The sequence below is a fragment of the Macaca fascicularis genome, chromosome 11 (assembly GCF_037993035.2).
Source record: "Macaca fascicularis isolate 582-1 chromosome 11, T2T-MFA8v1.1".
In the NCBI taxonomy this organism is placed as follows: domain Eukaryota; kingdom Metazoa; phylum Chordata; class Mammalia; order Primates; family Cercopithecidae; genus Macaca; species Macaca fascicularis.
In genome coordinates, this window is record NC_088385.1 from 130,459,132 (window position 1) to 130,473,286 (window position 14,155).

The 14,155-nt window shown below is 43.3% G+C and overlaps 1 protein-coding gene across 12 annotated transcripts in view; it reads right to left on the reverse strand.

Moving 5' to 3' along the window:
- SBNO1 (strawberry notch homolog 1) overlaps positions 1–14,155 on the reverse strand; it is a 76,843-nt gene that overhangs the window by 33,462 nt on the left and 29,226 nt on the right. For 7 of the 12 annotated variants that reach the window (XM_065524998.2, XM_065524997.2, XM_065524996.2 and 4 more), the window contains 8 exons: positions 10,284–10,380; positions 7,643–7,803; positions 4,622–4,755; positions 3,199–3,289; positions 1,529–1,690; positions 694–829; positions 509–614; positions 228–381 (listed from right to left, as the gene is read on the reverse strand). In XM_065524998.2, coding sequence (XP_065381070.1) covers positions 228–381; positions 509–614; positions 694–829; positions 1,529–1,690; positions 3,199–3,289; positions 4,622–4,755; positions 7,643–7,803; positions 10,284–10,380 — 1,041 coding nt within the window. The remainder of the gene's footprint in view (positions 1–227; positions 382–508; positions 615–693; positions 830–1,528; positions 1,691–3,198; positions 3,290–4,621; positions 4,756–7,642; positions 7,804–10,283; positions 10,381–14,155) is intronic. The other 5 variants (XM_074008309.1, XM_074008308.1, XM_074008307.1 and 2 more) reach the window with 1 other exon arrangement.

A 14,155-nucleotide genomic window follows, 5' to 3' on the forward strand; every position in this document is an offset into this window, starting at 1 on the left:
TTCAATATGTAGGCCAGGCTGGTCTCGAACTCTTGACCTCAGGTGATCCGCTTGCCTCAGCCTCCCAAGTGCTGGGATTACAGGCATGAGCCACAGCGCCTGGCTTCATCTGTTGTTTTATAGCAGAAATACATTCCCACGGGCAGGAGGCATCACAATCACCAAAACTTACAGAAACATTATCAGATACATTAAATAAACACTAGGAAAGAAGAAAAATTCCTCACCAGCTTGACGGCTTTGTTATACATTTTAACATAGCTCTGAGAAAGAAGAACTTCCTCAATTTTGAAGGTCACTCCAGTAAAGCTCAGCTGTCGAGCAATGTACATTCCTCTAAGCTTCATATCCATAGCAACTATTTCCATGGCACCAACTCCTCTGAATAAAATTAAAACATACAGTAACTACCAATAAAGTAGAATTTTAACATACAGAGAACGGGCTTTAGGAATAACACATTTCTTAGATTGCTACTGAAAACAGTATATACCGTAAACTGCATTACCTCCGTTCTACTGCTTGAATAAAATCACTGAATTCTCTAAATGGAGTACCCTCACCCCATATGCCAAGACGGTTCATATAGGCCATGTTGCGTGGTTCAGAAGCACCTGAAAATCCCACAAATGAAATATATTATAGTTGAAACAATAACCTACAATATATATTTTTAAATAAATAACTACTCACCAGTTGCACTAGCATAAACAACTCTGGCTTTTGGCAATTTGTTCTGAAGCTCTAAAACTGCTAAGCCTGTCTTGGTTGGCTTTGAAGAACCAACAGGACATAAGTTTTTGGCTTTATGACACTCATCAAACACTATCTAAATGGAATGAATTAAGGAATGTACCACGTCAGTATTAAGTATCTCCAGTCTTTCAAGAAGAGTTAACTTTTATTTCCCTGAGGCCTTCTGATTGTCTACTTTATGACTACAAATACACAGGAAGTCCTATGGGCCTTTCCCCAGTTACATCCTCCTCCCTCTCTAGCCTCAAAGACATTCACTGAATTTGGAATTTATCTAAACCAGCAATTTGCTTCTAAATTAAAACAGAGAAAAGAACCCACTGCAGCAAGAAGTTGTTATTTGGTAACTTATATCAGCAGAAGCATGATTGGTAACCAACTTAATCAGCATTTCAAAAAGTGACGTTCCTCATGCAGGACAGTTAAAAGACATACTGTAAACAAGTTTGGGACCACTAAGTTCTAACAGTTTTCTTTCTCTGAATCTTCTCGGGTATTCTGCTATGTAAATATGCAATGTTAATCCTCAAAAGTGGAATACAATATTCAGTATTCCTCATATCTATTAACATTTTTCCAAACCAGGAGGTTAGTTTCCTATCTGACAGGTAAAAAACCGAATCAACTTTCCAATCCCTTTGTACTCTAGGTAATCATTGAAGTTTACACTCCAGCAGTTCGTTTAATCTCAAGATTCCTGTTTCCCAAAAGTCTACCCTTTTACAATTTTGTTATCATTAAAAAATAGAAAAATATTTGCCATAAAGGATACCACTCCATCGAAGTCATCACCACACCAATGCAGAAGTTGTTTTAACCTAGTTTTGTACTTGCCGCCAGACTGGCTTTCACCAATAAGTGAAGAGTAAGTAGCAAAAATAACACCCTTTTTCACACTCCCATTATGTTTGGAAGAAATTTTTCCATATTTAAACTAAAAAAGAAAAGAAAATAATTTAGTTAATTAGCATACCTTTCTCTCTGAAACACTTATCCCAACTAAACATTCACAAGCTGGAACTCTTGTTAGGCCCATGACAGGATTCAGAAAACACAAAAGTACAAGGAGACACAAATTTCTTTGTATAGATGTATATAACACAAACACACAACTTTATAGTACAAAAATCCAGTTTTTGGTAGGGCACAGTGGCTCACGCCTGTAATCCCAACACTTTGGGAGGTCAAGGTGGGTGGATCGCTTGAGCTCAGGAGTTCAAGAACAGCCTGGCGAATATAGTGAAACCCCATCTCTGCAAAAAATACAAAAATTAGCCAGGCATCATGGCGCATGTCTGTAGTCCCAGCTACGCCAGAGGCTGAGGTGGGAGAATTGCTTGAGCCTGGGAGACAGGTTGCAGTGAGCCGAGATTGCGCCACTGCACTTCAGTCTGGGAGACAGAGCTCTTTAAAAAAAAAAAAAAAAATCCAGTTTTCAAAGTCTTAAAAACTTTATTACCACGAAAAAACATTAAAAACCAGACAAACTCCCCTATAAGAAAAAAAAAGTCACAACTTACATTTATTGTGCACTTACTATATGCAAAACACCGTGATTAATTTCTCATACATAAGAATTATGAGTAGTTGTTAATGCGCCCTTCTAATACTACTCTGAAATAAAAAAAAAAAATTCTAGATGCCAGTTACATCCTTTTAGTTCTGAACTATACACAGTCATTCAAGACACAGTATTTTACAGCCACAAATCCACCCAGTAAAAACCCACCCTAACAAGCCAGTTTAGGGCAACACTGAATTCAACTTAGGACTCGCATGGGAAGTAGAGGTGCAGTTACTTATTTTCAAAGGGCTACTAGGGAGGCCCTTCCAGGAACCCTATAAGTCTATTTTAACCTTATAACACCAACAATTGGTGCATGCAGAGTAAGTCAATAAAGATTTGCTAACTGAACCTTAACATTCTAAAACACACTGGTACATGTTGTCTTTCACCTTACAGAACTGTTTTCACATGAGCAGAGGTATGGGTAACTCAAGTCCATTAGCTGTAAAAATACTGAAACCGGTCTGCCCAAGCCATAACTATCTACATCACATAGGATTTGGAGACCTATAGTGCAAGGTATCCCAACTGTCTACACTGCACCCTTATGACATATAAACTATAGAAGACAGACACAAGTAACACTGAACACTGAGAGAATCGACTGGTGTGCACTGTACACTTAGAGCACATCTCAATGTGGACTGGTCATTTACACTGCTCAATAGCCACATGTGATGAGTGGCTACTGCGTCAGTGTTTAGCACACAGGAATCCACAAACCAACAATAGTGGCTAGCACTCACTATGCTTTTTGTGGAGTAACATCAAAGTTTTCCAAAAAGTTTCCCCTTATATAGATAGCTATTATTATTCTCATCTCACAGATGAGTCAATATTTATTGAATGACCAACTGAATAAAAAGATTTCATACCTTATTTAATGAATGAACCAAAATGTTTTTTGCTCCAATATCCCTTAAATCTCTTTCAGCATCATACTTTAAGTCATTTGAAACACTAAACCTGCCAAAATATTAAAAAGCACAAATTAAATACAAATTATACCATTCTAGAATTCAGAAATTAATAAAGCCAGGTCGTGACACTTCAAAAAAAAAAGAAAAATACACTTACTCATTGAAACCAATCCCACTGAGTGCAGTGGCTCACAACCATAATCCCAGCACTTTGGGAGCCTGAGGCAGGAGGACTGCCTGAGCCCAGGAGTTCAAGACCAGCCTGGGCAACACAACAAGAGCCCATATCTACAAAAAATTAGCCAAGCATGGTAGTGTACGCCTGTAGTCCCAGCTACTCAGGAGGCTGAGGCAGGAGAATTGCTTGAGCCCCAGTGGTAGAGGCTGCAGTGAGCCAGGAATGTGCCACAGCACTCCAGTCTGGGTGACAAAGACTCTGTCTTGACGGGAAGGGGGAACCCATCCCCACATGCTAAAGTAATTATTCACTAACAAAAGCTTCCACAGCCAGTTTTTTTGTTTTTTTTTTTTTTTGAGGCGGAGTCTCACTCTGTCGCCCAGGCTGGAGTGCAGTGGCGCGATCTCGGCTCACTGCAGGCTCCGCCTCCTGGGTTCCCGCCATTCTCCTGCCTCAGCCTCCCGAGTAACTGGGACTACAGGCGCCGCCACCACGCCCGGCTAATTTTTTTGTATTTTTAGTGGAGACGGGGTTTCATTGTGTTAGCCAGGATGGTCTTGATCTCCTGACCTCGTGATCCGCCCGTCTCGGCCTCCCAAAGTGCTGGGATTACAGGCTTGAGCCACCGCGCCCGGCCTTTTTTTTTTTTTTTTTTGAGACGGAGTCTCGCTCTGTCGCCCAGGCTGGAGTGCAGTGGCGCGATCTTGGCTCACTGCAAGCTCCGCCTCCCGGGTTCACGCCATTCTCCTGCCTCAGCCTCCCGAGTAGCTGGGACTACAGGCGCCCACAACCGCGCCCGGCTAATTTTTTGTATTTTTAGTAGAGACGGGGTTTCACCGTGGTCTCGATCTCCTGACCTTGTGATCCGCCCGCCTCGGCCTCCCAAAGTGCTGGGATTACAGGCGTGAGCCACCGCGCCCGGCCTTCTTTTTTCTTTTTGAGATGGGGTCTCACTGTCACCCAGGCTGGAGTGCAGTGGTGAGATCTCGGCTCACTGCAAACTCTGCCTCCCGGATTCACGCCATTCTCCTGCCTCAGCCTCCTGAGGAGCTGGGACTACAGGCACCAACCACGACGCTTGGCTAATTTTTTGTATTTTTAGTAGAGATGGAGTTTCATTGTTGTTAGCCAGGATGGTCTCCATCTCCTGACCTTGTGATCGGCCACGCCCAGCCCAGAGGTAAGTTTTTAAACACTTACCACAATGCTCGTTTTCTACTCAACAAATAATTTTCATAGATGATTCCTGCTATCGTCCTTCCTTTTCCTACACCAGCACCATCACCTATTAAGAAGCCAGCACGATCTCCATTAGGTAGGAAAGTTTCATGTTGCTGAAAAACAAAAAGCTGGTAATTAATATAATCCTTCAGATATTTTGGTGATCAATCTTTTATACACTGTTTTTAGGAATAGAAGTATATTGATGTTACCTGTTTTTTGTTTCGTATATATATTTTGTGACTTTGTTTTTACATAAATTTCATACAGTTTTGGATTTTTTTTTTTTTTTTTTTTTGAGATGGAGTCGTGCTCTGTCGCCCAGGCTGGAGTGCAGTGGCGCAATCTCGGCTCACTGCAAGCTCCGCCTCCCGGGTTCACGCCATTCTCCTGCCTCAGCCGCCTGAGTAGCTGGGGCTACACGCACCCGCCACCACGCCCGGCTAATTTTTTGTATTTTTAGTAGAGACGGGGTTTCACCACGTTAGCTAGGATGGTCTCGATCTCCTGACCTCGTGATCCGCCCGCCTCAGCCTCCCAAAGTGCTGGGATTACAGGCGTGAGCCACCACGCCCGGCCAAATTTCAAAGTTTTGGCTTTTTTTTTTTTTTTTTTTGAGATGAAGTCTCGCTATGTCACCAGGCTGAAGTGCAATGGCATAATCTTGGCTCACTGCAACCTCCGACTCCCTACTGAAGCTATTTTGCTGCCTCAGCCTCCCGAGTATCTGGGATGACAGGCAGGCGCCACCACGTCCAGTTAATTTTTTGTATCTTTAGTAGATGGGTTTCACTGTGTTGACCAGGATGGTCTCGATTTCCTGACCTCATGATGCGCACGCCTCGGCCTCCCAAAGTGCTGGGATTACAAGCGTGAGCCACCACGCTCAGCTTAATGTGGATACTTTCTACATATTTACTGTATATTATTTCCTGCTACTCTCCCATGCATCAGGTAACTAAAGTTAACCAACTGGTGAGCCCGCCTACTCCCCTCATCAACACTTGCAGAATCAAATAGAAAGTTTTTTTTTTGGAGGCAGAGTTTCGCTCTTGTTGCCCAGGCTGGAGTGCAATGGCACAATTTCGGCTCACCGCAACCTCCGCCTCCTGAGTTCAAGCGATTCTCCTGCCTCAGCCTCCCAAGTAGCTGGGATTACAGGTATGTGCCACCACGCATGGCTAGTTTTGTATTTTAAGTAGAGACGGGGTTTCACCATGTTGGCCAGGCTGTTCTCAAACTCCTGACCCACCCGCCTCAGCCTTCCAAAGTGCTGGGATTATAGGCGTGAGCCACCACACCCGGCCAGTGGTTGGTTGGTTTGTTTTTGAGACAGTCTCAGCTCACTGCAACCTCCACATCCTGGATTTAAGCGACTCTCCTTAGGTTCGCGAGTAGCTGGGATCACAGGTGTGCACCACCATGCCTGGCTAATTTTTGTATTTTTGGTAGAGACAGGGTTTCACCACGCTGGCCAGGCTGGTCTCAAACTCCTGACCTCAGGATGACCCAACTGACTCGGCCTCCCAAACTGCTGGGACTGGGCCGGGCGTGGTGGCTCACGCCTGTAATCCCAGCACTTTGGGAGGCTGAGGTGGGTGGATCATGAGGTCAGGAAATCGAGACCATCCTGGCTAACATGGTGAAACCCCATCTCCACTAAAAGTAGAAAAAATTAGCCAGGTGTGCGAGGCGGAGGCTTCAGTGAGCCTAGATTGCACCACTGCACTCCAGCCTGGGTGACACAGCGAGACTCCGTCTCAAAAAAAAAAAAAAAAAAAAAAAAAAATGCTGGGATTACAGGCGTGAGCCACCACGCCCAGCCAAATTAAAAGTTTTGTATCACACAAAATATGGAGGATAAATGGCTATTTTGGTCATTACTTATTTTACAGATATGGAATATGACTGAAATCACTTCAAGACAACTGTTTAACTCTACCTCACATCATTTTAAAAGCCCACACAACACCCCACAGTCCAATAATATCACAGTTTATGCAATCACCCCCCAACAATGTGGATGCTCAAATCTTTTCCAGCTGGGGGGACCAAAGGTACAACAAATATCATTCTGCATATGTTCTTATCTACAGTTCTAGGGAACACACTCCTAGGAATGGGTATATATACACACACACATATACATATATGTAATTTTTTTTTTTTTGAGACAGGGTCTTGTTCCCATCACCCAGGCTAGAGTGACAAGATCACAGCTTATTGCAGCCTCGACTTCCCTGGCTGAGGTGATTCCCCTACCTCAGCCTCCCGAGAAACTGGGACTATAGGCGCATGCCACTACACTCAGCTAATTTTTTGTATTTTTAGTAGACATGATGTTTCACCATGTTACCCAGACTGGTCCTGAACTCCTGGGCTCAAGCACCCAGCTCAGCCTCCCAAAGTGCTGGGATTGCAGAAATGAGCCACTGCTCCTGGTCGATATACTTTCTTTTTTTTTTTTTTTGAGACAGAGTCTCGCTCTGTTGCCTAGGCTGGAGTGCTGTGGCGCCATCTCAGCTCACTGCAAGCTCCGCCTCCAAGGTTCAAGCCATTCTCCTGCCTCAGCCTCCTGAGTAGCTGGGACTACAGGTGCCCGCCACCACGTCCTGCTAATTTTTTTGTATTTTTAGTAGAGACGGGGTTTCACTGTGTTAGCCAGGATGGTCTCGTCTCCTGACCTCGTGATCCGCCCGCCTCGGCCTCACAAAGTGCTGGGATTACAGGCGTAAGCCACCGTGCCCGGCCCATATTTTTAATTTTAATAGATACTCTCAGTAAATTCCAAGAAAGTTATAACATTTGCCGTTTCCACTGGAAATGCACTACCTGTATCTCTTCTACACTTCTAAATTTAATTTTCCAACACACTAAACTTTCATAAAAATCACATTTACAGGGTTTTCATACAAGGAAAAGTTACCTTTAGATTGAAACAACTATGTTATATGGAATAGGATAAAATTATTGTATTAATTATGAAATATTACTGCTTACCTGGGCTGCATATGTAATTGCCTCAAGCTGCAATGCTGATAACCAGCCATTATCAATGGTTTCCTCAGAAATGGATGTTTTGTACCAAACATCAGGAGGAGTAACACTGGATAAAGAGCTAGTTTCCACTACAGCATCCGGATGACGCAAGCCAATTTTTACTAAACAAAAATGTAAAAACAAAATATTTTAATTATTCTAAGTAATAACATTTCTAGTTTCATTATAAGATATTTTATTGTTTTTCTTATGACAAAGAAAATAAAAAGTATTCACTCTGGGCTTCTATAAAAAGTCACTGACGATAAAGTAGTATCTATATTTGACTAAAATAATTTATCAACTACATATGGTTAAAATAGAGATTTGGGCCAGGGGGGTGGCTCACGCGTGTAATCCTAGCACTTTAGGAGGCCGAGGGATCACTTGAGGTCAGGCGTTCAAGACCAGCCTGGCCAACATAGCAAAACCCTGTCTCTACTAAAAATACAAAAATTAGCTGGGCATGTTGGCACACGCCTGTAATTCCAGCTACTCAGGAGGCTGAGGAACGAGAATTGCTTGAACCCAGGAGACGGAGGTTGCAATGAGCCAAGACTGCGCCACTGCACTCCAGCCTGAGTGGAGTGAGCCTCTGTCTCAAAAAATAAATAAATAAACTTAAATAATAAATAAAATAAAATAGAGATTTGCTGATTAAAAAAGATCTAAAAAAACACCAACTTGGTTCATACCAGCAGGCTCTCTAGTAGTAACAGAACATAATGCCAGATTAAGGAGTTCTGTTACTTCAGTCCCTCACTCAGTAAAAGTTTGCAATATAATTATACTTTGAGGCTAGGCACGAAGGCTCATGCTTATAATCTCAGCACTTTGGGAGGCCAAAGCAGGAGTATCATTTGAGGCCAAGAGTTTAAGACCAGCCTCCCCAACATAGTGAGACCTTCATCTCTACAATTAAAATCCAAAAATTAGCTGGGCATGGTGGTGGGACTTGTGGTCTGAGCTACTCAGGAGGCTGAGGCGGGAAGATTGCTTGAGCCTTGAAGGCTGAGGCTGCAGTGAGCTAAGATTGCGCCACTGCCTGGCTGGGTGTGGTGGCTCACGTCTGTAATCCCAGCACTTTGGGAAGCCAAGGTGGGTGGATCTCCTGAGGTCAGGCATTCGAGACCAGCCTGGCCAACACGGTGAAATCCCATCTCTACTAAAAATACAAAAATCAGCCAGGTATGGTGGTGCATGCCTGTAATCCTAGCTACTCAGGAGACTGAGGAATGAGAATTGCTTGAATCCAGGAGGGATCCTAGGAGGCAGAGGTTGCAGTGAGGCAAGAGCATGCCACTGCACTCCAGACTGAGTAAAAAGCCAGACCCCACCTTAAAAACAATAATATCTTTTACTTTGAAACGTATTTGAAAGACAAACTTGGCTATAAAATTAAACAACCAAGTCCCCAAAATGTACAACATGAATACATTAAAATAATGATCAGGGAACTTTTTCTGTAAAGGGTCTGAGAATGATTTTGCCATTTTAGGCCATCCTGTCTCTTGTACAACTACTCAACATTGCTGTTGCAGTGTCAACGCAGTCATAGATAATATGTAAACCAATAATCATGCCTGTTACGATAAAACTTTATTTACTATAAAAGAGGGATTGGTCCAGATTGAGTTTGCTGCCCTCTGGCTTAAAGGGCCATAAACTCTTTCAATCCTTTTGCAAAATGATTATTGGAATAAAAAGAAGTTCAGATAGGACCCCTAAAATTCATTATAGGTGACCAGAAAAGGATGGAATCTTGGATTCTATGAGTAGTTCATAAAAAGAGAATTGTAGATCAATTCAAATGGTATTATTAGTGGCTTTTTATAGAAACCAAGACTACACGAAAGACAAATTCTAGACACAGATTTGTTTCCTATAATGAAAAAGTGAAAATTTTATGCAAATACTAAAAACCTAATTTTCAACTTCATATAGTGGCTGCTAAAAAAAAAAGAATCATGGTTATACAAAAGGGAGAAACAAAGTTAATTAAAAACTATGGAATTCAAATAGCACAATTATTTTTATAATTTCAATGTTTTAACAATTTTAGACAAGTTGTATTAAATATGTATCTTAGCTTTATATATCTTTACAATTACCTTTGATTTTTATAATCACTACTCCTACGAACAAAATTAACTTAAATTAAAATCCAAGCTTCTTTAGTTTTGGTTTTAAGACTCTGACCTAAAAAGGTTCTAAATTTATATGGAAAAAAACAAAACAGGCCGGGCGCAGTGGCTCACGCCTGTAATCCCAGCACTTTGGGAGGCCGAGGCGGGCGGATCACAAGGTCAGGAGATCGAGACCACGGTGAAACCCCGTCTCTACTAAAAATACAAAAAATTAGCCGGGCGCGGTGGCGGGCGCCTGTAGTCCCAGCTACTCAGGAGGCTGAGGCAGGAGAATGGCGTAAACCCAGGAGGCGGAGCTTGCAGTGAGCCGAGATCGCGCCACTGCACTCCAGCCTGGGCGACAGAGCGAGACTCCGTCTCAAAAAAAAAAAACAAACAAACAAACAAAACAAAAAGCAGCAAAGAAACCACAGTAAAACTTTGACATAAGTAACTGACAAATCCCGAAGACATACATTTTATTGGCATGTATTCTGCATATGTTTCTGCATGACCCATTTCTTCTTCGTCTTCTTCCTCTGGTTCATCATCTTCTTTTACAACAGGAACCTTCTGTAACACAGAAAGAGTACAATCAATCAAATCCAGGGACCAGATGCCCAGCCAACACATAGAAAAACTCTCTTGTAGGAACACCTACGATTTTCCATCATGGAAACATGACCCGCCACCTTAATACTCCCTAAAATCTGGGCCACACTTTGTGGCTTTCCTGCTTCTCCAATAATAAGCACAGACAACGAGGACCTGCTCTATCTCTTATCCACAAATGGGTCACCACAAGACTCCACGTCCTTCTGGCCACCATCATGTCAAGCTGCTTTCCCCTTCAATTCTGCCTACCATCCCTCCTTGATGCCCAGAACTCTCTCTGCACTCAGACTTCACCTTCAGTCTAGTTCCAGGAGAAAGAGCAAGTAGTGTGCCTGGCTCTTCCTAGTGCAGAACTGGAGTGAACCCTAGCAAAGGTTGATGGGCTCCAAAGGACCCTGCATCACCACAAGCAGGACCTCTCAGTCTCACATCTCACCTTCTTCTCAGTTCACTTCTATTTGTCTGCTTTCTCGCATATCCTAAAACCAAAACCCCAGAAGACTGGAGTTTATTTTAAAGGCTCTTATGAAGAACAGAAAAATTTACTTCAGACTTCTGTGTCGCCACAGGTGCAATCATGATCATATATAAGATGGCCATATAATTTATTCTCCAAACCCTGGCACATTTGAGTTGGGGAGCTACTGAGGATTACACTGAGAAAACACAAGGAAACCCAGACTGTCCTCGGCAAACCAAGTGAATGGTCACCACTGTTATGCTTCTCGATTCTTCCTCTACAGGATCATAAAGGAATAAAGGAAGATCCGGAACAAGCCACTTTTCATTACCAGTACAATCCTTAGGCAATTGTTTATCAGCATGCACTTGTCCAGGGAAGAATATAAAGAAACTGTTGGGAAACTCAGTATGCCAAGGGAAGAGGAGAACAAAAACCTACAGGTTAAGACAAATTAAGGCAAGATCAAGACAGCATTAAAAGTTAAGGACAGGCTCTTTTTTCATTTACCTCAGAATCTAGAGCAGAATATGGTTGCAAATAGATAATAAATGTGAAATGGAAAAGAGGTGAGACATAACCATCCAATCAACATTAACCTATGGAGTCTTTAGATAAAATCTAAGAACTTGGAATGTTCTCAGAAATTATGCTAAAATAAAACTCAATTTCACAAATTTGAGGCAAAATAGGACGGCCAAAGGAATAGATTTGAATCCCAATTCTGCTGTTATAACTGTGTAGTCTGTTTTTAATTGAGGCAAATTACCTAAATTCTGGGTCCTCTCCACCCCAACCATCTAACCCTGTCCTCGCTTATAAAATAGAAATGTATTCTATGCTAAGATAAACGGCCTCCTTTCTCCCTCCATCCTTTATTCTTCTACCTAGAGTTTTTTAAAATCATCATAAAATTGATGATAACTGAATAACTGAAGGATAAGTTGGTAATACTGAAGGACCACTATATCCAGGGAACAAACAAACACCTTGAAGCCAGGTGCATGTGAGATGGCAACTGACATCAAATTCAGGTCAAACAGATAACTCAGATGAGGGAGACCATGGTACCTGGGAAATATTTGCCCGGGCATGGTGGCTCACGCCTGTAATCCCAGCACTTGGGCGGCAGAGGCGGGCGGATCACCTGAGGTCAGGAGTTCAAGACCAGCCTGGGGCCAACATGGCAAAACCCCATCTCTACTAAAACTTAAGGGCCAGGTGGTGCCTCACGCCTGAAATCTCAGCACTTTAGGAGGCCGAGGCGAGTGAATCACAAGGTCAGGAATTTAAGACCAGCCTGGCCAACATGGTGAAACCCTGTCTCTACTAAAAAATCCAAAAAAAAAAAAATTAGCAGGGCGTAGTGGCAGGCGCCTGTAATCCCAGCTACTTGGGAGGCTGAGGCAGAGAACTGCTTGAACCCGGCAAGCGGAGGATGCAGCGAGCCAGGACTGCACCAATGCACTCCAGCCTGTGTGATAAGAGTGAGACTCCATCTAAAAATAAATACATAAATAAAATAAAAAATACAAAAATTATCTGGGTACGGCAGGGAGGAAGTAGGGGGGCTGCCTGTAATCCCAGCTGCTCAGGAGGCTGAGGCAGGACAATCACTTGAACCTGGGAGGCAGAGGTTGCAGTGAGCTGAGATCGTGCCACTGCCCTCCAGCCTGGGTGACACAGCAAGACACCATCTTAAAACACACACACGGCCAGGCGCGGTGGCTCAAGCCTGTAATCCCAGCACTTTGGGAGGCCGAGACGGGCGGATCACGAGGTCAGGAGATCGAGACTATCCTGGCTAACACGGTGAAACCCCGTCTCTACTAAAAAATACAGAAAACTAGCCGGGCGCGGTGGCGGGCGCCTGTAGTCCCAACTACTCGGGAGGCTGAGGCAGGAGAATGGCGTGAACCCGGGAGGCGGAGCTTGCAGTCAGCTGAGATCTGGCCACTGCACTCCAGCCTGGGCGGCAGAGCGAGACTCCGTCTCAAAAAACACACACACACACACACACACACACACACACACAAACACACGCATATTTGTCGACTAGTTTGGTTCATGGGCTATCAGTCTGCAGTCTCTCTGAGATGTTACTTAACTGCTAGGCCAATAAAAAACTTATAGCATATAATGGACTGAAATGGAAATGGTGAGAACCACATAAAACATTTCTTGAAGAAATATGCATTCTTAGTTTCCAAAAATCACCTTCCAAGTGCTGTTGGTAGACAATCACTAAGTAAACTGGGTACTGCCAGTGGCACTATTGTTCTCCTGGTCCCCATTCAAAACCTCAGCTACAGTGTGCTGTATTGTCTCCAATTCCATATTCCAGAACCAAGTTCCAAAATTATTTTGGTATCGTTATTGTACAGTCATCTCTTTTTTCCCTTTCCCCTCTCCCTTTTCCAATCCCCTCTGCGAGGTCTCTAGTACACCCCTTTTTACTTCCCCTTTACGTTAACCAACTTTCCAACATATCTCTTTTGCCTTCTCCTACTCATCCCGAATCTGTCTTCCCTATCCCCTCACTGAGTCTGCACCCCAACTTCTCTCAAACCACTAACATCTCTACGGCTCAGTGGTGCTAGACTAAGTCCAAAGTCCTTCAAACTCAATTCAGCACAGGGCTCCTTGGCCTCCCAGCACTTTGAGAGGCTGAGATGGAGGGACCACTTGAGGTCAGGCATTCGAGACCAGTCTGGCTAATGTGGTAAAACCCTGTCTCTACTAAAAATACAAAAATTAGCCAGGCCTGGTGGCGGGCACCTGTAATCCCAGCTACTCAGGAGGCTGAGGCAGAAGAATCGCTTGAATCTGGGAGGCGGAGGTTGCAGTGAGCCAAGATCACACCACTACACTCCAGCCTGGGCAACAGAGCAAGACTCTATCTCAAAACAAATCAAAACAAACAACAACAACAACAACAACAAAAAACCTCAATTCAGGACCCTCCATGGAGCCCAGACCGACTTTTCCCATTTCTTTCTACAAGCTAAGCTTCCTGGCTTATTTTCACCAAAGCACATGGTCACTACCTCCTCTGTGCCTATTAATCCTTTAGCTCCCTTCCTAAAATTCCACCTCAAAGACTCGTCATACTCAAAACCCAAGTTCCATTACTCCTCCATAAAGTCCACCAAGCCACTAGAGTTCATGAAGGTCACCTGTTCCTCCAAATTCTTAACCTTTATTGTGAGTACACTGTATCTTTTGATGTACTTTTCATTATTACTACTTAATCCAGATGGTTGTCAAATTTTG